Here is a 19369-nt window from a genome sequence, read left to right as displayed (position 1 = left end):
ATGTCGAAATAAGAGGAGCCATGTCATGACAAATCTATGGTAATTAGCTATATCAAAAAAAATATTCTAATTTTTTTCTAACTTGTCTGACTTGGGATTTATGTTTTATTAAGAAGGTGAGTCTCTTAAATTATTCAGAAATTTTAACTTTTAGCGGAACTGTTTTCATTTGATTATTGAGGCAACTTTTGGATTGTTATGGGTAAGTACGCAAACAAAACTTATTGATGGTCGCCCCCCTTGTCTCTGTGAAATGAAATATTTCAATTCAACAAATATCTTAAACTGAAGTAAAATTATTTGTGAAAAGGACCTGCACGTTTGGTTAGAGGTAATTCGAAATTAAGTTAACAACTACAGTAAATTAGCTCTTCAAAGGTCTTTGTCGCTGAGAAAATCGTCACGCTCTTACCGTACTTTGACACCAATTACTCAGCATACTACAATCTAATATCAGTTGAATATCTTAGTATAATAAGAGGTCATAGTATACTTTGTGGTTTGGAACGAAGAAGAAGATGAAATACAAATTGCTATTCTGAGGTTTCCTTGTGCTAACAAACTCAACTATTTGTATTATGAAACAATGATATATATTTTTGTTAAAAAATTGTATGATACTCCATCATTAGTATTAATATTTTAAACCTTGTGCTTGTGTCATGTTTTTCAGACCAAAAAGAAATTATGTAGCTAAAAATAATAAATCTGAAATACATAGAGTTACATCATCAAAATTGGCTAACAGGATGGATCGAGGAGGAAGTGCTGCAGAACAGAAACTGGCTGAGAAACTTGTCATTCTCAACAACAGAGGTTTGGGAATGCTTACAAGAATTTATAACATCAAAAAAGTAAGGCAAAACTCTTAGCATTCAGTGTATATACCTTAATATTTCATACATTTCATTCACTTGAAGTTTCTGATTTTAAAATTTTTCACAATGACTCTTGACTCATAACATTGCTGTTTTTTTAATAAATGAATGGATTCTACTATGAATGATAATTAAGTTGGGAAAGTTCCTGGGAGACTTTTAAGCAAAATTGGGTATGGGAACGTGCTGCTAAAACTGATCATGGTTTCCTTTCTAGGCTTTGAAGATATCTGACAGTTTGACAATCTGACAAAATCTTTATCTGATAGGGCCGACTTTTGGTTATTTTAGACAACTTTCAGGGTGGAGATTAGCCTAGTTAACTAAGCCCGTATTCACAAGGCTAGGACACACGGCTTATGGCAATATAGCGTTTTTATTATATTTATTACATTTTTTATATTTACGGATTTTAAGTTTGCCTTGGAATACTGGCTTAGGGAAAGGGCGCGTTCATAATATGAACGCAGGATTCGGTGAGCTTCTGATTGGTCAGAGTGGGTCACGTGGTAAAAAATCGGGAGTTTTCGTGAGCGATAGAAGTTTATAATTATTTTATCAGAAAACGAGTAGAAGAGGTGGGACTCATTGAATGCAAGATCTTTCTTCGATTATATTATGATGTGAGACTATTACCACGAGAGAGCCGAGAGATATATTTGGAATACTGTATCAGTTTTCAAGACCTGATGCCTGATCCCGACCTGATAGTGCTTCTCTTGTTTTTGGGAAGAATCGAACTGATGAAGAAAAAAGAATGCTATTCGTCGTAAAGACAGCAAAAGTTGCTTGTTTCCAGAATGGCAAATAATAAAGTAAAGATTTGTGATTGAACATTGACTATCGTATGTGGCAATATATAAGAGAGAGTACTTGTACAGATCCTATGCTGTTGGCTGTAGTTCTGTATTCTGATTGGATTGCATGACATGATATTGTATTATATTGTAATGGATATATGATAGACAGTTCTTGGTTTTTGACTGGTTGTGGCTTCTTGTTGTTTTATGAATTTGAGACTTTATGCTCGATTTTACAGACAATGACATCTTTCGTTTTCGAAATTTTTCCTTCACTCTCCATCGGCACACTTTACAATAGAATTTCATTTTATATTTTACAAAAGGAGCGCATAAACTGTAAGACGGAGAGTTTGTTTATCTAATCTTACAATAAGAGCCAATCAGAAGATAGAAAAAAGACAAAATAAAAAAATTCTAAATAATGTTTTGATATTATGTTCTGTGTGTATTTTTGATATGAAACGGAATTAAGTCAACGACGAATAATTATGCAAATTATGTGAGTTTACGTTATCCCTCGTCGCGAAATTTGAATTGTCGTTGTTGTCAGTTGATAAGATACCGAGTTTACTGTCCCTAAGCTAGTTATTCAGTCACAACTTAACCATCAGATTTATCCAAGTGACTGAATCAAACTAGCTTAGATTTCTAGGCTAGGTGGAGATCAGAATTTTTTGAAAATTTTTATCTACTTTTTTAGTCATTATTTTTCCAATTTACAGGATGAAAATAGGATTTCGATTTCTCTTTCTTACAGGGTCCTAAATTTACCAGGCATTTACATCTCCAGCATCCCGTCCCTGCTGCAATTTAAGTGCCTGACAATCTGTATTGAGAGAGAGCAATCTCATCTAATAATGATAGGAATAATAATCAAATTTTGCTATTTTTTTATCTGTTGAGACAAAACTAATCGTATATTTATTACTTACAACTAACAAATCAACCATGATCATGTTAAAATATAGTATTAAATTAAGATAAAAAAAAATTCATCATCATGATTATCATTCTCACATTTTAGGCATGTCAAGATCCAAAGTCAAGACCATCTTTTTTGAATGACAAATCTCTGGAACAAGCACTCAAGATTATCGTCAGGAAATTCCCTGTAATGGAAAACTCAAAGGTAAAGGATTTGAAAAAATAGTCTAAAGGGCTACTATTAAGGTTAGACTACACCGTATATTGACAAACAATATTATATTATTAAAATAAATTTTCTTTCTGCAAACATCCCCCTATATTGTAGGAATATTGCAAATGGAGCAAGGGAACTAACAATATATTGATTGTCATCTTTTCAATATATTGCCAGCACTCCTGAGCACTCAGCAATTTTAATCCAAGGGTTGTGGATGATCGATCCCCGGTCACCGCTAATTCAGCAAATGAGTAATTTGGGTTCGGTAATTAGATCCAAGCGGTAAGATACTCGGAGCTGAGAGTAAGTTTAGGGGCAACCTCAGCATTCAACCTTCCAAGTCTAGAGCAAATAGAAAAGGGGATAGACTTTCTCACTCCTCAGACCCTGCCAACAGCCACCAGATGAATATACTAACTACTACTTCCAGCTAATTCTTGTCTGTTTTTCCTTCATAGGCTTCACATATGCAACCCGTTATGCAGATGCACATGGATGTAGTGAAAGGACTCTCAAATTATTATTTCACTTTTGTTGATGTCATGATCTTCAAGGTAGACCACTCTAAACTTATTATTATCATAGAATGCATCCCCCCTGAGCTTAGCGTGGGTTAAACATTTTTGCTTGATTGGGGGCTGTATTTTTTTAAATATACTCGAGGCTTGCTTATTGCTAGGGGTGGTTGAGTGTTGAGTCATAGAACTGGGGGCATAGCTGATAGGTTTCAAAATATTAAAAGAAGGTTTTGACCCCTCCTAAAATTTTTTTTTAGCTGTTCTTGTGATAAATTTTTTTTTGTTATGTATATGAAATTAAAATATTCTTCTTTTTCCTGTAGGATCATGCAAGTGAATTATTAACGTCGATAGATGCAAGTTTTGTACACTTTGATATTGTAAGTCTAACCTTTAAGGGAGATTCTATTTTACCTGTTAAATCTTTGATTTTCATTTTCGCCTTAACAGTACATCCAACTCGAAAGACAGCTTTTAAGTGCTCTTTTAACCCGGAAAATTGGTCTTTGTTTTACCCCTTCATTTCCCCCAAGAAGTAGACAAGGCTGGAAGTGTAGTTGGGATATAATGCTTTCATTATGTGTTTCAAATTAAGTTAAATAAATCAGTCTTTAAAGCTTTTTCATCTCAGACGGATTCGTGCTCCCCCCCAATTGGGAAATCCCCCTAGCCGTATTGTATAAGGGTTGCGAAGTGATGATCCAGACTCGCCTCAATTCGCAAGCTTCTATAGCAAAAGAAAAGACTCTCAAAATCCCTAGAAAGACAGGCTCATAAGCCTGAATGCCCAAACACACCAGGAAGGTCTGTATTTATCCTATTACTCTCCCCACTAGGTAGAGGAGTGAATATACCCCCTATTCGCCTTTCTCCCCCCATCAAGCCTGAAAATTTCACTTCCCCCCTGGCACTAAAATCTGATGAAAATTTGAGATAGCCATTCGTCCAATGAAATTTCTTCTACCTAGGAAACGTGTAGGATTAAATTAAACAGGTTTTTTTTGCATTTGTTGACCATTAAAGCATGAGTAGAGTGGGTTTGCGAGCTGCTTAAGAAAGAAAGATTGAATATTCTGGGTCCATGAGTAATACAATGACTTCAGACATCTGGGGGGGGGGGTGATCCCATGAAAACCTTGTTTTGATCACTGAAATAAAAATATAAATTATGTAAGAGCTATCTTATTAAACATTTTTTATGAACACGTTTTTTTGATTTTCATATTTCAGAGTTTAAACTTCGAATTGACGAAAGCGTATTTTGACTTGATCACAACATATGCCTGCTTGTTTGTGTTGATATCGAAAGTTGATGACCGGAAAGCCGTACTCAGTCTTTTCAATCATGCTCACGAAATGCAAAAAGGTCACGGGTAAGAAAATGTTTTTGAAAGTTCTAGAGTGTCAGATTAATTTCCGTTTCGGCAAAGTATAAAAAACATACTATTCCAATCTCAAAATTTGTTGTTAATACTAAGTCGAGAAAACGGGTAAGAAGAAAACATTTGAATTTTTTATTTTGTCCAATGTTAAAAGTTTTTTTAATGGATTTCCATCTCAGTAAATTGCTTTAATAGTGAAGTCAACTACAAAATTTAATCCCCGCAAAAATTCATCCCATTAAAGTACGTAAACAGCCTCTTCCGTCTCGAAGCTCAGTAAAATTCTGCAAAATTTGGAAGAACAGGGCTAAATTTGCTGTGTATATTTCAAGTTCTGTCTAAAAACAGTTCTTTGACCTCTGTTTATATCACCAATAAAGTCTAATGTATAAATTGCAGGCATAGTAAGAGAAAACAATTTAAAATTTTTTGTTTTAAATTCAATAAATTGGTGGCATGGTGGCCTAATTAATATTGAAGAAACGGTTTCCATCTGCTCCTTTTTTTATCAATATTTTGGCTTTACGAGCTAGATAGTACATGCACAATAAGGAGCGATGGGCCAAGGTGTCAGTGCCTTAAACCAAAGGTTCGCAGTTTCGAATCTCCACTCCTTCCAATATTCCATCCAGTGCATTGTGAAAACGATAGACTGTCTACTAGTCCTAGATTACTGAGTCATCTATGTAAAATATCGACTCAATCTACCATTAGGTTTTAGACATTCCCTCCGACCTTAAAAAAAGAGTCACAAATGTGAGAAATCCACTTCAGAAGGTTATTAATTTGTAAAGAAGGTTGTCAGAGAAGTTATTTTGTATACTACTTCAACGGTTTTGGTTCAAAAACATCATTTTGAATGTATCTTCTACCATTTGCTTGTTAAAATACATTGTTTCTAAACAATCCTCCAGAAACTAATTCATAAATTAAAAAAGAAGTTGCAAGCCTGCCTGTATGTCATCAAATATTGTTGTAATTTCTTTTCACAGAGAATCGAACTTCCCTCGACTTGGTCAATTGATCATAGATTATGAAGTACCTTTCAAGAAACTATCAGAGGAATTCACGCCGCATGCACAACGGGTTGGAATTGCGCTAAGCTCCTTGAATTTGCTTTACAAAAGACGTCACTTAGGTGGTGAACAGGTTAGACAGACCATTTTTCATGCCCTTTAAAAGCGGCCGTTTATCGGACGCTGCCCCTCTTGAAATTACTTAAATATTGGTAAAAAAGCCTTTTTTTTGGAAAAACACTGGAAAAAGTGCCACCAACGGCCATCAACGGACGCTGCCTTGTCTTTCTAAAATATGGCCTGTTAGCTCCTTTAATAAACTCACTGTTAAAAGTTCTTTCGTCTCAGTGAAGTATAAATAAAGAGACTTTTCCATCTCAAACTTCTACATTATTCACCAAAGTTTTAAAAACTTGCTGTATAAAAATATTTTTCGTCTTAAACGGAAGACCTTGCTTTGACCACTGTAAACTAAACACTTAACAATCCTTTCGTTTCAGACAGATTCTCGTTTAAATGAAGCATAAATAAAGAGACTTTTCCGTCTCAAAATTTTGCATAATTTGACCAAAACTTTAAGAATATGTGCTAAGTACAGTATTGTGTAATAGTCGCGCGGCTGAGGTCGAAAAAAGTGGCTAGAAAATGATTTTCGTGATACACCTCTTAGATTCCACTTTTTTCGATGGAAACTCTCGAATTAGTATATATGTAGATTCCAAAATCAAAAAGTTTCCACGATATTGTCGTGCAAGTAACGAGTAAATGGCGATTTTTTGCGTTCCCAGGCAAAATTGCAAGGCCTGGAAATTCATGATTTTTGGAGGGTCTTCAAATTAAAAAAAAACCTATATCACGTGATAGAGCTCTTCAAACTGAGCAAAAAAGTGTATATAACCAAAGTCCCAACTTCTCTAGATCAAAAGTTATGGGCCTATTTGTGGTCAAAAAGGTGTTTAATTTTGCATAAATTAATGCAGATTGTGGGGAAATTCCCTGTTTTCCATCAGTTTTTTACCACAAATAGGCCAATAAATTTTGATCTAGAGAAGTTGGGCCTTTGGTGTAATACACTTTCTTGCTCAGTTTGAAGAGTTTTATCATGTGATATACAGTAGGTCTTTTTTTAATTTGAAGACCCCCCAAAAATCATGAATTTCCAGGCCTTGCAATTTTGCCTGGAAACGCAAAAAATCGCCAATTACTCGTTACTTGCACGATAATATCGTGGAAACTTTTTGATTTTGTAATCTACACATACTAATTTGCGAGTTTCCGTTGTTTTTATTTGGAATCTAAAAGATGTATCACGAAATGAAACGTTTTTCGACCTCAGCCGCGCGACTATAAATCTTGGCTAGCGAGCACCTCACCAAAAACCGAGAATTTTCATTTTGTTTTTAATAAGTTCCACTTGACTCTTAAAAAAAGAAACCTTTCAAGTATTCTGAAGCAAATTCAATTTCCCCCCTACTGCAAGAATTTCGAAAGTTTAAAGTGACATAGAAAATCGATTGTTCGGAGCCCGAAAACTTTGGCTCCAGACATCAGAAAAATTCGCAAAGCGGAAGAGACTTTCACTGCGTAGAATAAGTTGTGACGTTTTGGATAGGCTTAGTCTTGGCTTGGTTTGAAGGTATTTTGCTTCCTTTATGACCGTTATTATTTTTTGTCTCTAGATGCGACAAGCACAGATTCTTAGTTTAACCAGTATGCCACAACAGATGTTGAGTCCAGCTCTCAGCGAAACTGTAAGAAAATAATATGTATTCTGAACAATTATTTGATTGATTAAGGCCTCTTGCTATTATTGCACCTACTACCTTTGGCTTGGCTTTCGGTGGTTTTTTGATGATGCTGAGTCCATTGAAGTAGACTAGGAGCACTTGACAAGGTCACCATTTTTGAATGAAAAACATCAAAATTGCAAACAACGATTGAGCACTATTATACACCACAAGGCTATTTAATCGGGCCATCCAGTTACTCAGTCAAAAATCCTAATTGGCTTTAAGCTCCTTTGCACCTTGCTTGTGTTGATCCGGACCTATCCATTATCTTTTTTTTAGTTCTATCAAATTTTGTAACCGGCGACTTTTTTTTATACTTTCAGGTGCCTTGCGAATATTTATCAATGGAAACCATGACCAAGTGGATCTTATGTTAGTATCGTTTACCTTATCGGCCAAAACTGAGTCGGCCTTAATTTTAGTCGGCCTTAATTATTAGTCGGCCCTAATTTTAGTCACCTCGTCAAAATTTCGTCACTAGAGCCGACTAAAAATTTGAGCCATTTCTAAATTTGGTATAAGGTAATACCGATATGAAAAGTGGATTAAAGAAACCTTAAATTATAAAGTTTTAATTTGGCCCAAATTTTTAGTCGGCCCAAATTTTAGTCGGCCCAAATTTTAGTCGGCCCTAATTTTTAGTCGGCCCTAATTTAGTCACCTGTCTAAGCCAAAATTTAGTCACTTAGGGCTGACTAAGTTTTGGCCGGTATACATTATTTATTTCTGAAAATGTTTCATTCTAACAAACTTGACACGTTCTGTTAAATTCATTGTCATTACGGATGTACATGTCTTCTAACGGTAGCGTAGAAAATAGGGGTGCAAAATTTTTATCGGAGAGCAGATTTTTATAACATAGTAATTATACTTTTATATTATGAATAGTCGGTAGAGTATTCGCCTTACAATCTAAGGGTTGTGGGTTCGATTCCCGGTCACCGCCAACTCAGTGAATGAGTAGCTTAGATTGGGTAATCTGATCTAGGTGGTAAGTTGCTGAGAGTAGATTCGGCGCTCCACCTCAGCATTCGATTTCTCAGGTCTAGCGTAAATAGAAAAGGGGAAAGACTCCCTCACTCCCAGCTCCGCCGACAGCCACCAGATGAATATACTTACTTACTTCTACCCTTGAAAGGGTAAAAATGCTTCTACTAAGAATAAAAAAACTTTGACATTGAGATTTCCCAGAAAAGATTTTTACCCCCACTGTTGAGGATATTGATTTTTCGAAATATCGAACCTCCTGGATATCCTACTTTATTAGTAAAGATCCCCTGGATATCCACTCTTAGAAATATGCTCAACCCCCTAGATATCCTCTTTTATAAAGATGCTTACCCCGTGAATCTTTTTTACTTGAAAAGACACTTTACCCCTGGATGTCCGCTCCAAGGGAGATATTTAACCCCCTGGATATCCACTTTTGAACAGAAATCGTTAACCCCCTGGATATCCGATATCCTTTACAGGGGGGCACGGACTATTTCTGGAAAAGCCCATTTCGTTCTGAAAATGTTTCTCATTCTAACAATTTTGGTTTGCAAAGACAAGTTCTACCTATACCTACCCTTGAAAAGTTCGACAGCAAAATGCTTCTAAGAATAAAAATACTTTGACATCACAAATAGTAATCGTTTTTCTTTTCAGTTGCATATACCTTATGTCCAAGTCAGATCACAGCTGTCAGTAATGCTGGCGAAGTTTGGAAGATGTGTTTGCAAGACGGGTTTTGTATGACCCTCTTTCGTGATGAAGTGCTGTACATACATAAAGAATTACAAACTTTGTTCGAGTCTATCAAAGGGTAAAGTTTGCCTTATTTTGCTTGATTTTGTATTAACTTGCCGCGTGTCAGTCTGCTTCGGTTAGCGAAATTCAATGTCTCAGTTTGTCTCAGTTTTCTGAGACAAAATCTGAGAAAACAAAAGCGTAGGAGTGCTCTTTAAAAAAAAAAAAAATACCGCATTGCATTGATTCGTTGAATGTAACGTCACTTTAATTGAGCTAGTTTGAATGCAAAAAATAGCTACGCTCCACCACAGAGACATTCAGAGATTTGCGTAAAAAGACAGAATTCCGAGACACAGAATGTTGCCTAACCGTAACAAACCGAACTTAGCGTTATCTTTTCAGTCAGCGAAGAAGAGTTTAGTACAGGCTAATATCGCTGTTGCCATTGAGTTTAAAGCCCGAAGGACTAGATAAGAATCTGTAACCTTTCCCAGCCAAGAAAAAGTGAAGCAACTTATTTCTCATCCAGAACGCACCTAGAATGCGCTGCAATCGTGACGACGAATTGTATCTAGCGATTCCTTTGTTTTTGAGGATTATATTTTTTGAAATCTAGCGATAGATTTTACTAGTCTATTTTCAATCCGACGTTTGTGTAAAAACCACGCGTGGGTGTTCTGGATTTGAAACAAGTGGTTTCATTTCCTATCCAGGAGTCTCGAGTATAGACTTTCGGGCTTAGAAGTCAATGGTTGTTACATGTTTTTAATTTTATTTGAATATTTTGAACGACAATTTTTTCTTGATTGTTTTCAGACAGAACAAACGAACGAAAGAAGTTCAAGATTGCTTGGCTCACTCATTACAAACCAGGTATAATAATCTGCGCTTTTTTTTCTAACGAAAAGGATACAACTTCAGGAAACTGGTTCGAGTGAGTATTATTTTATTACAGCTCTTGCCAAAATTGCGTAAATTAATATTTTTATGATTTTAGCTCCTCTTCAATTTTAGTGAAATAAGATATTATTCAAGATAAGTGTGAGAGGTCAAATATACACCTTTTCGACCGTAGCCGTCAATTGCCGCGCGGGCATTTTTTTTCTTCGTTTTACCAGACTAAAACCGTCCCAGTCCTTTTTTCGCGCCTATAGACAATAGAAAAATGTGTCAAAAAAGGATTGGATCGAGTTTAGAGGGATAAATAATAATTAAGTAGCACGCGCCTGACCGCGCGACTACGGTTGAAAAGGTCTATTGGAAAAATCTTTACGTACGTACAATATGGACGACCCCAAGGGAGTTCATAAAAAACGAAACATTGGTTCATTGATTCAACTTTTCTCTTTCTTTGCAGTGCTAATTTTCACCGTGAACGAAGGAAATACTTGATCACAGCAATGGATGAAATGATAGCGATTCTAAGTGATCAACCAGGACTCCTTGGACCCAAGGTAAGGTTTATAGTTCCATTCATACTGAGACGGAAAAATCGTATGAGACGAGTAGTTTGTAAAATGTTATCTGTGGAGGAGATCCTATATTGAAACATGAATGGAAAGTACAGAACTAATGATCATGTCTAGCTTCTCCGACTACAAAAGGAGCCCGGTTCCTTTTTCGCGAAACACGCCAATAGTCTCTCTAGCTTCTTTCTACGGTATAATTGCTGAGTTTTTTGGTGGTTTTAGGCATTAGTTCCTCTAAAAAGCCGACGTTGGAAAAAAATGAGTCAATAGAAAGTGACGAATTTTCTGGCAAGTTTTTCTGACAAATTTTCTACTAATAATAAGGTAACTTTAAGAAAAATTCGGTTTTAAATATTTGGGTTGCATTGGACTTTCTGATATTTTTCCTAAAGAGGAAGCATTTCAACCCGGAAAATTTCCAGGTCTTTTCTTACTGTTATATAATAAGTCAAAGTGAAGACAGAACATATTTTTTTGACTTTGTCTATTTTTTATTTTTATTATTTTCTGACTCGCCATATAAAACTCGTCCCTTTCAATAACTCGCCAAAAAAGGTAAAATCGGCCACCATAAGAGCCACCATAGCGGGAAGGCAAGCCGCACACTAATAAGGAAGGTCTTTTCTGCTACCGGATAACGATGGCAGATACTCAATCTTTGCTTGAATTTTGAAACTCAATCCTAATTTTTGTACATAAGCCATGAGAATCATGACAAAAATTTGATATCATAGGCCCCTTATTAACAGAAAAAGCCCATTTTGAGGTTAATTCTTTGTGTTTTAATAGTTCCCAACTTATTAAAAACAGACCCTGGGTTGATTATTTTGTTCTTCGAACTGAATTCAAACTCAATCTTTGAAATAAAAACGGTAGCAGCTCAAAACCCTGGAAATTTTATTGGAAGCATTTCAATTATATTGTGCTTTTCTGCAGGTCTTGGTGGCTTTACTCGGTATGTCCCACGCCCGTGACGAAATCTATTGGTTATTACGCCACAAATACCACCCACCACCCAAAGGAAAGAAAATTGCTCAAGACGACTACGAAGATGAGTAAGAAAACTGTTTTTTAAATGCATAATGATTGTGTTTTTATTGAAACTTTTGGTATCGTCCTTTCGCATAAGATTCCACTTCCCGTCTGCTGACTTTTCCTTCCCAGAATTCCTTTCTAAGTTCGTTACCAGTCTTTGCAAAAGTGGACATAAAAAGTGAGCCATCAAAGGTTGACAGTTGACTCTCTCTATTTCGACCTTCAAGGGACCAAAAGGTTTCTTCAATTTAGGGAAAAATTGGAATTCCAGCGAGAATTAACACTATCTTCCATGTGGGGGACCAATGTTTTACTGTGAACTGTCGCTAATTCGAACTTTTATTATTCGAATCTTCCCGTAATTTAAAGTAATTCTCAGTCCCTGTCAACGGGAAGGTCTCGTAAGAAGGCTGTTACATAAAAAAACCATACAATAGGGGGGGGGGGGGTGGGGTGGACAAACCATTTCAAGTCAAAAATAAATTATTGAAAATGTGTAGATACCTCCTGGAAAATGCCAAATTTTGTGAAAATACCCTTGGGGAAAGTTTTTTTCGTAACTTAAGGTGAGGGTGGACAAATTAAAATCAGTCTTTTACTCACTTAAAATTTTAGAATGATTTTTTACCCCCTTGGAAAAATAAAAAAACACTGCCTGGAAATATTTCTCGGATTACCCTCTGGAAATGTTCGTCCACCCCCTGTATGGATATAAAATGGAATGGTCCAATGCTCTCTATAATTCGAATCTTTCTGTAATTCGAACAAGTTAGACTTCCTGGTCAATTTCGAATTAGCGAGAGTTAACTGTAGTTCGGATTACAGAAAGAATCGAATTATAAAGATTCGAAATAGAGAGAGTTTACTCTGTATTACCGACTTTGTCACACTTTGTTTCTTTCAGGCGTCTACCGAAGCTTTTGTATTGTGTTTTGGAATTGCAAGAGTTGTTTAAGAAGTATTCCAAGGTGATCCAAAGATATTTCATCCAATATTTGTCCGGATTCGACGTCGCCTTACTGAAAACTATTATACAGGTAACATTTTATGTAAATAAAAAATCAGACGGTTTGGTAGCGAGCGCCTCACTAAAAACTGGGATTTTTCATCTCGTTTCTCAGTGACGTCAAAAAATCGAATGTTAAGAGCCCGAAAAACCTAGCCAGTGCCTTCCATCAAACCAAATTTTTTCTTTGTTTTAAATCGCGATAAAAAAGCGGTTTTCGTCTAACAAGCTAGAAAAACCAGGCTCGAAACATTCGTAAAAGTCGCAAAGTGGAATAGACGTTAATTGCGTAGAAAAAATGCGGGTGACGTCTAGTATAGGATAACGGTTTGGCGTATCTTTTGATATTTTGATTCCCTTCACGGTCCTGACAAAAGTCTGCAAATATTTTTGATGGGGAAAAAAATGAAGGTTTGACCTCTATTAGCCAAATGTCGAAATATGTCGACATGAATTACCACAGGGTTTAGTATTGGAAAAAAACAAATGGAAAGTGCTCATGTCGGGAAATGCCGTCATCGGCAAATCGAGATCAAAAGTACCCATGTCGGTATTTGCCGACATCAGTACGGAAAGGGTTTAAGACTTCTTAGAAAAATTTCTTTTTTAGTGAAAGCATAGTTTCTAGAGGGGTCAAGCCCCCTGTCGTTTTATACATTGGGACCAATAAAGTTTGGAGTACATTATAAGCAATATTTTCAGGTTTGATCTTAACTTTGAAAACAGTCGGGATAGACGAAAATTTTACAAATCTAAAGTAAAGGAGATGGTATAATGGCGGCGCAGGCAAACATTTTTACAATTTTCATTTTCAAAAACAGAAGTAAATTAACCTTTAGCGCCGCAGGCGAAATCTTTTTTTCATTGAGATGAAAATTTTAAGTTTCACCTGGTTTCACCCATATTTGAGGGAACCCCCTATTACGTAGCAATACCCCTTTAACTGGCAAACCCCCTTGAGAAATTCAAACAACCCCCCCTTGCTTGGTTTCATCAAAATCCGAGACCCCCTCTAAATGTAGGGGGCTAGAAACTACGAAAAAGAGCCACTCTTTCGACATGCGTATTTTATTATATATGTATTTTAAATTCTTTTTTTTTGCAGAGAATTTCGGTTTGTCCGGAAGATGAATCGTTAATCATGACAGATTTCGTGGAAAATTTATCAGCTTGCAGTGTCAAACAGAGTGAGTTGTTGCCCTTTCTCATAATGTCTTATCAATTTTTTGTGATATTTTCTTTTGACACCTTAAGATCACCATAGTAAAAGAAAGCCGCGGCTGGAATGAGTACATCTGAATTTCTGTTGTTCTATCTATTTCGTAAGAACGAATTTTTTTATGGTTCAGTGACAATTTCCATTGTCAATTTAGTTTGACTTTTAACAAACTCCCTCGTTAGACGTAATTTTGCTCATAAACGCAAATCTCTTGATAATTCACGCATTCATAACATCAAAGTAAAAGAAAAAACTCTTGGTTTAAAAGTACTAGAACGTCAGAATGTCAGTGCTTTAAGAACTTGAAGAAAATTGAGTGCCTCGAAATGCCTTCCTGATTCTTCTGAAAAATCATTACTTGTAAACTCAAAGTTTAACATTTTAAAATTAGTTCTTTTAATAAAATGTGTGTTATTTGGTCCTATATTTATAAAAATTTATTTGGAATTTATAAAAATATACTTCAAATAAGGTAATAAGAGACGATAGTTAGAAAAAGTTGAGACTTGAAAAGTAATTGTTCTTCAATTGAATATTATGAATAATTTTAAGGTTAAGGATTTTGTTACCTTCGACTTAGTTCTTATAAACCACGGAGACACAGATAGAACATCCGTTTACGACAAAAACAATAGCGTCATCATTCCAGCCGCGGCTTTCTTATACTATGAGATCATTGACCTTTATAAATCCCTGGACCAAGCTATATACGCCACCTTTGATCGGAGTTTTTTTGAAATTGGTACCCGAGAGGAAGCCATTGCAATGTCAGAAATTGACGTCTAACGGTGCTATATCATCTAAAGTATTCCAGGAAAGTACATCTAGCGCTCTTGTTGTATTTTCACCGCTATTGAGTAGTGCCGCCATTAGGGTACCCAACGATGTAAAAATAATAGATAACCAACTACCTCTAGAAGGCACTTCTCCCAAGAGAACAACCATTGTTTTCCTATTGAAATGAGCACTCCTTTAAAAAGCTCTGTGTGCAGTGCGTGTTATGCTTTTAGCTAGATTTTGACACACTTTTTGACATCCACTGAATTGATAGAAAATTTGAATTGTTATTTACTGCAAATTTTGGAATTGTTTTCAAAAGATAAAGGTACCAATCTTTAGACAAATTGACTACGGATCGGCCTGATACCACTTAATCTTCATCTGGATAAATAAACGCTCATAAAATGATGTTATCTGAAAAATATATGTGTGATTTGAAGTGCGATATCTCACGAATGAAAAGTGCATGAAGATTGCCTGATACAAAATAAACAGATGAATGTTTATAGAACAATAATATCTAATTAAAAAAATTCCTTCTGTGAGGCTGCCTATAGGAAAATACACTTTTTCTAACCCAAATTTTGGAAAAATATACATCACGTGATCGATTCTGTCCAATAGAAGGTTGCAAATGAAGCAAGTTTTTATTTAATTGCACTTTTTACGATGCAAAATGTCATTAATATTTTTACAACCGTAACACGGATGTTTTTTGAGAATCAAGGCAAGTTGGTTATCTATTATTTTTACATCGTTGGGGTACCAATTTCGAAAAAAATCCGATCAAAGATTTTTTGTTGGCTGGTATTGAGTAGCTTGGTCCAGGGATATATCGTCCCTCGCATGACTAAAGGTTCAATTTCAAAATTGATACCTTACAAAATTTAAAGTTTTACTGTGATGGTCATCTTTGAGATTGAGATTGCCCTTTTTTCATTTAGAGGAATAGTCAATGTTTTCATATGACAAAAAGGCCAATCTCAAAGGCAAAACAGGAAGATTTCCATTTTTCCATCTTCTTTTGAGATTGAACCTTTAGTCATGTGAGGGACGATATAAAGGTCAGTGCTTAAGATGCACAAGATGGCAACGTCCATCTAACATTTATTTAATGTTAGGCGAGCGTCCACCCCACTAAGCTTCATCATCATCATATAAACCCTGGAGGCAGTTTCGTAATCCCTGCCAACCAAAATCTTTGATGGGAATTTGATTTTTTTTGAAGTTGATACCCTAATTAATGATAGGATTACTCAATAGCGGGGCTAATGCATCGAGAGCGCTAAAGCCGTGACGTCTAGTATAGGCTAGGTTTCAGTCTCATTAATGCTCTCCGGTTCAATTGAGTCCTGAAGCGTTTTGATCGAAAAATTTCGTTCTTAATTAAAGTCTTAGACTGCGTTCACACGCTACGGTTCATTTCGCTCCGAAATGAAATGAAGCCATTCTATTGGTTAGATTCAAGTTTTGCGTCACTTCTGACCAATAGAATGGTTTAATTCTGCCTCGTAGCAAAACGGAACCGTTACGTGTGACCATAGTCTTAATAATGTTAATTCGTTCGATCTTTAGTTGAAGCGGGTGAATGAATGGTTTAATTCTGCCTCGTAGCGAAACGGAACCATTACGTGTGACCATAGTCTTAATAATGTTAATTCGTTCGATCTTTAGTTGAAGCGGGTGAATGAATGGTTTAATTCTGCCTCGTAGCGAAACGGAACCATTACGTGTGACCATAGTCTTAATAATGTTAATTCGTTCGATCTTTAGTTGAAGCGGGTGAATGAATGGTTTAATTCTGCCTCGTAGCGAAACGGAACCGTTACGTGTGACCATAGTCTTAATAATGTTAATTCGTTCGATCTTTAGTTGAAGCGGGTGAATGAATGGTTTAATTCTGCCTCGTAGCGAAACGGAACCATTACGTGTGACCATAGTCTTAATAATGTTCATTCGTTCGATCTTTAGTTGTGAAGCGGGTGAATGAATGGTTTAATTCTGCCTCGTAGCGAAACGGAACCGTTACGTGTGACCATAGTCTTAATAATGTTCATTCGTTCGATCTTTAGTTGAAGCGGGTGAATGAATGGTTTAATTCTGCCTCGTAGCGAAACGGAACCGTTACGTGTGACCATAGTCTTAATAATGCTAATTCGTTCGATCTTTAGTTGAAGCGGGTGAAGTTCCAGATCTCCGTGGAGTACGTTTAGATTGGATGCGACTTCAGGTAAGGAAAGGAGAACAATGGTGGTACACTACTGAAAAATTCAATTTAGTTTTTTTTTTACACTGTAAGTTGTGGGCGTGGTTGAGTGGTAACGTTCTTGCCTGCTGACCGCAAGGTTGGGGGTTCGAGCCCCGTGCAAATCGACCACGTAGCTAAGTCACAGGGGAACAAACTCTTAGAATGGATTTGATTTCAGATACTAAACATAACAATGATTTAATATGTTATATGATTTTTTATAAGCGTACTAAAATTCGAAAACAGGCTTGGGGATGCTTAGGTAAAAACTTGAGGGCTTGACAAGGCTGAAAAAGGATGCAAAATTTAAAGACAATTCCAAAAAATCCGTAAAATCCAAGCCAAAATGCATTTTTCGTAGGCTCAGGTAAAGCTTGATAAGTGCAGTGCTTGTAAAAAAAACATTTTAAGATAACCAATTTGCTTTTTGTTTTTCCAGGCTTATACAAGTATCAGAGGATCAGTACCGGAGCTGAAAGAGAATCGGGAATTAGCAGTGTTGATGAATACAATCATTTTGCACACCAAACTTGTGGATGAACAAGAAGAAGTCGTCAATGATGTCGCAGATCTTTCCATTTTATGGTAGGGTATAATAAACGTTGTGGATTAGCGTGGTGGGGTGGTTCATTGCTCTTCACTCTCGTCTGGGAGGCGAGGGAGTGCGATTCTCACTGTAGTACCATGTTTCAATACACCCTATTTGTGGTCAAAAAGGTGTTTAATTTTGCATAAATTAATGCAGATTGTGGGGAAATTCCCTGTTTTCCATCAGTTTTTTGCCACAAATAGGCCAATAAAGTTTGATCTAGAGAAGTTGGGACTTTGGTGTAATACACTTTTTTGCTCAGTTTGAAGAGCTCTATCATGTGATATAGGTCTTTTTTTAACTTGAAGACCCCCCAAAAATCATGAATTTCCAGGCCTTGCAATTTTGCCTGGAAACACAAAAAATCGCCAATTACTCGTTACTTGCACGATAATATCGTGGAAACTTTTTGATTTTGTAATCTACACATACTAATTCGCGAGTTTCCGTTTTTTTTTTTGGAATCTAAAAGATGTATCACGAAATGAAACGTTTTTCGACCTCAGCCGCGCGACTACTCTCGTCTGGGAGGCCAGAGTGTGACTCCCACTGTAGTAACACATTTCAATACACCTTTCCGGTTAGCCGTTTCGTATAAAAAGTCACCAAAATATCGAGTAAACAAACCATACCATTGGCTAAAACCTATCCCCTCTTATCGGCGTGATTCGGCTTTTGATGGGACAGACAACAACTTTACACGGAGCAATCTTTTCCTTATCTAAAACTGTTCAAGGAGTTCGCCGTCTGGAACTTAATGCAAGCGTATCTTATATTTTTCACAAAAGGGCTCTGAACGTTATATTTCTTGACGTCACTTTAAGTTTTCGGAAGCTCCTTGAAGACGTAAATTTCAAAGCATAAATCCAAGTTTGAAAGTCGTATGAAAAGATCTTCTTTGATAAGTATGCGACTTTTAAGTGTTTATTTATGTTTCTCTTTCATTTTTTCAGCTTCTATCCAAGTTTCTTCGAGCAAAATTTCTTGGGCTGTTTAGAGAACTCGCAGATGATGAAGTAAGAACTATTATTAACATTATCTCATATTGGGCTGGGGGGTGGACGAACCTATTCAAGGCAAAGAGAGATTCTTAAAAATGTGTGGATACCCCTTGGAAAATGACATAACTTTTAAAAGAAACCTTGGAAAAATTCATGTCCAATTGAGGGTGGACGAACTGAAATCAGTATTTTACCCCCTGGAAATTTCGGAACAACCTTTTACCCCCCCCCCCTGGAAAAATGAAAAAATACTTCCTGGAAATTCCTCTCCGATTACCCCTTGGAAATGTTCGTCAACCTTCTGTATGGATATAAAATGGAATGGCCCATTAGGCTGCACACTTCCCCTCTGATATGTTTTCAAAAGGAGATACTCTTCATTTATCGAATTCCCGTCCGAGAGCTACCCCAAATCAGGCGGAAATTTTGTCCGCGCGGGCGAAAAATAGTCGGATGGGCTCAATGTCTTATGTGTACAAACACAGACTCCATTTTCCGCCGCGCAACATTACGTTTTATAAAATATACAACAATGTTATATCGTAATATCATAATAATATATTACACGGACTATAGCATCGTCTATGTAAGCAAATGCTAGGAGATAAGTTAAACGATGTCCTTTAAAGTTCTCACTTTTGTTTGAATGGAGATCAAGAAAAACGTAGTAGTAGTATAAGTAAGTAAGTCTGCGACCGCAGTCGGAGGCGACCCGAAGGCTCCTCTTTCGATAGCTATCTACCCGAAGGTAGGGGAG

The 19369-nt window shown here is 36.4% G+C and overlaps 1 protein-coding gene across 1 annotated transcript in view; it reads left to right on the top strand.

Annotated features, from left to right (window-relative positions):
• Positions 1-673: 673 nt before the first annotated feature.
• Positions 674-19369, top strand: part of LOC136820998 (nck-associated protein 1 homolog) — a 33960-nt gene continuing 15264 nt past the window's right edge. The window contains exons 1-17 of the mRNA XM_067077232.1: positions 674-854; positions 2706-2810; positions 3284-3379; positions 3667-3723; positions 4574-4716; positions 5718-5874; positions 7421-7492; positions 7855-7903; positions 9182-9338; positions 10082-10138; positions 10623-10719; positions 11671-11789; positions 12674-12806; positions 13881-13962; positions 16946-17004; positions 17462-17607; positions 18565-18627. Of these exons, the coding sequence (XP_066933333.1) occupies positions 750-854; positions 2706-2810; positions 3284-3379; positions 3667-3723; positions 4574-4716; positions 5718-5874; positions 7421-7492; positions 7855-7903; positions 9182-9338; positions 10082-10138; positions 10623-10719; positions 11671-11789; positions 12674-12806; positions 13881-13962; positions 16946-17004; positions 17462-17607; positions 18565-18627 (1697 nt within the window). The 5' untranslated portion in view covers positions 674-749. The remainder of the gene's footprint in view (positions 855-2705; positions 2811-3283; positions 3380-3666; positions 3724-4573; positions 4717-5717; positions 5875-7420; positions 7493-7854; positions 7904-9181; positions 9339-10081; positions 10139-10622; positions 10720-11670; positions 11790-12673; positions 12807-13880; positions 13963-16945; positions 17005-17461; positions 17608-18564; positions 18628-19369) is intronic.

Source organism: Clytia hemisphaerica, unplaced genomic scaffold, assembly GCF_902728285.1.
Source record: "Clytia hemisphaerica strain Z4C2 unplaced genomic scaffold, Clytia hemisphaerica genome assembly, whole genome shotgun sequence".
In the NCBI taxonomy this organism is placed as follows: Eukaryota; Metazoa; Cnidaria; class Hydrozoa; order Leptothecata; family Clytiidae; genus Clytia; species Clytia hemisphaerica.
This window is presented reverse-complemented; position numbering and strand designations above follow the sequence as displayed.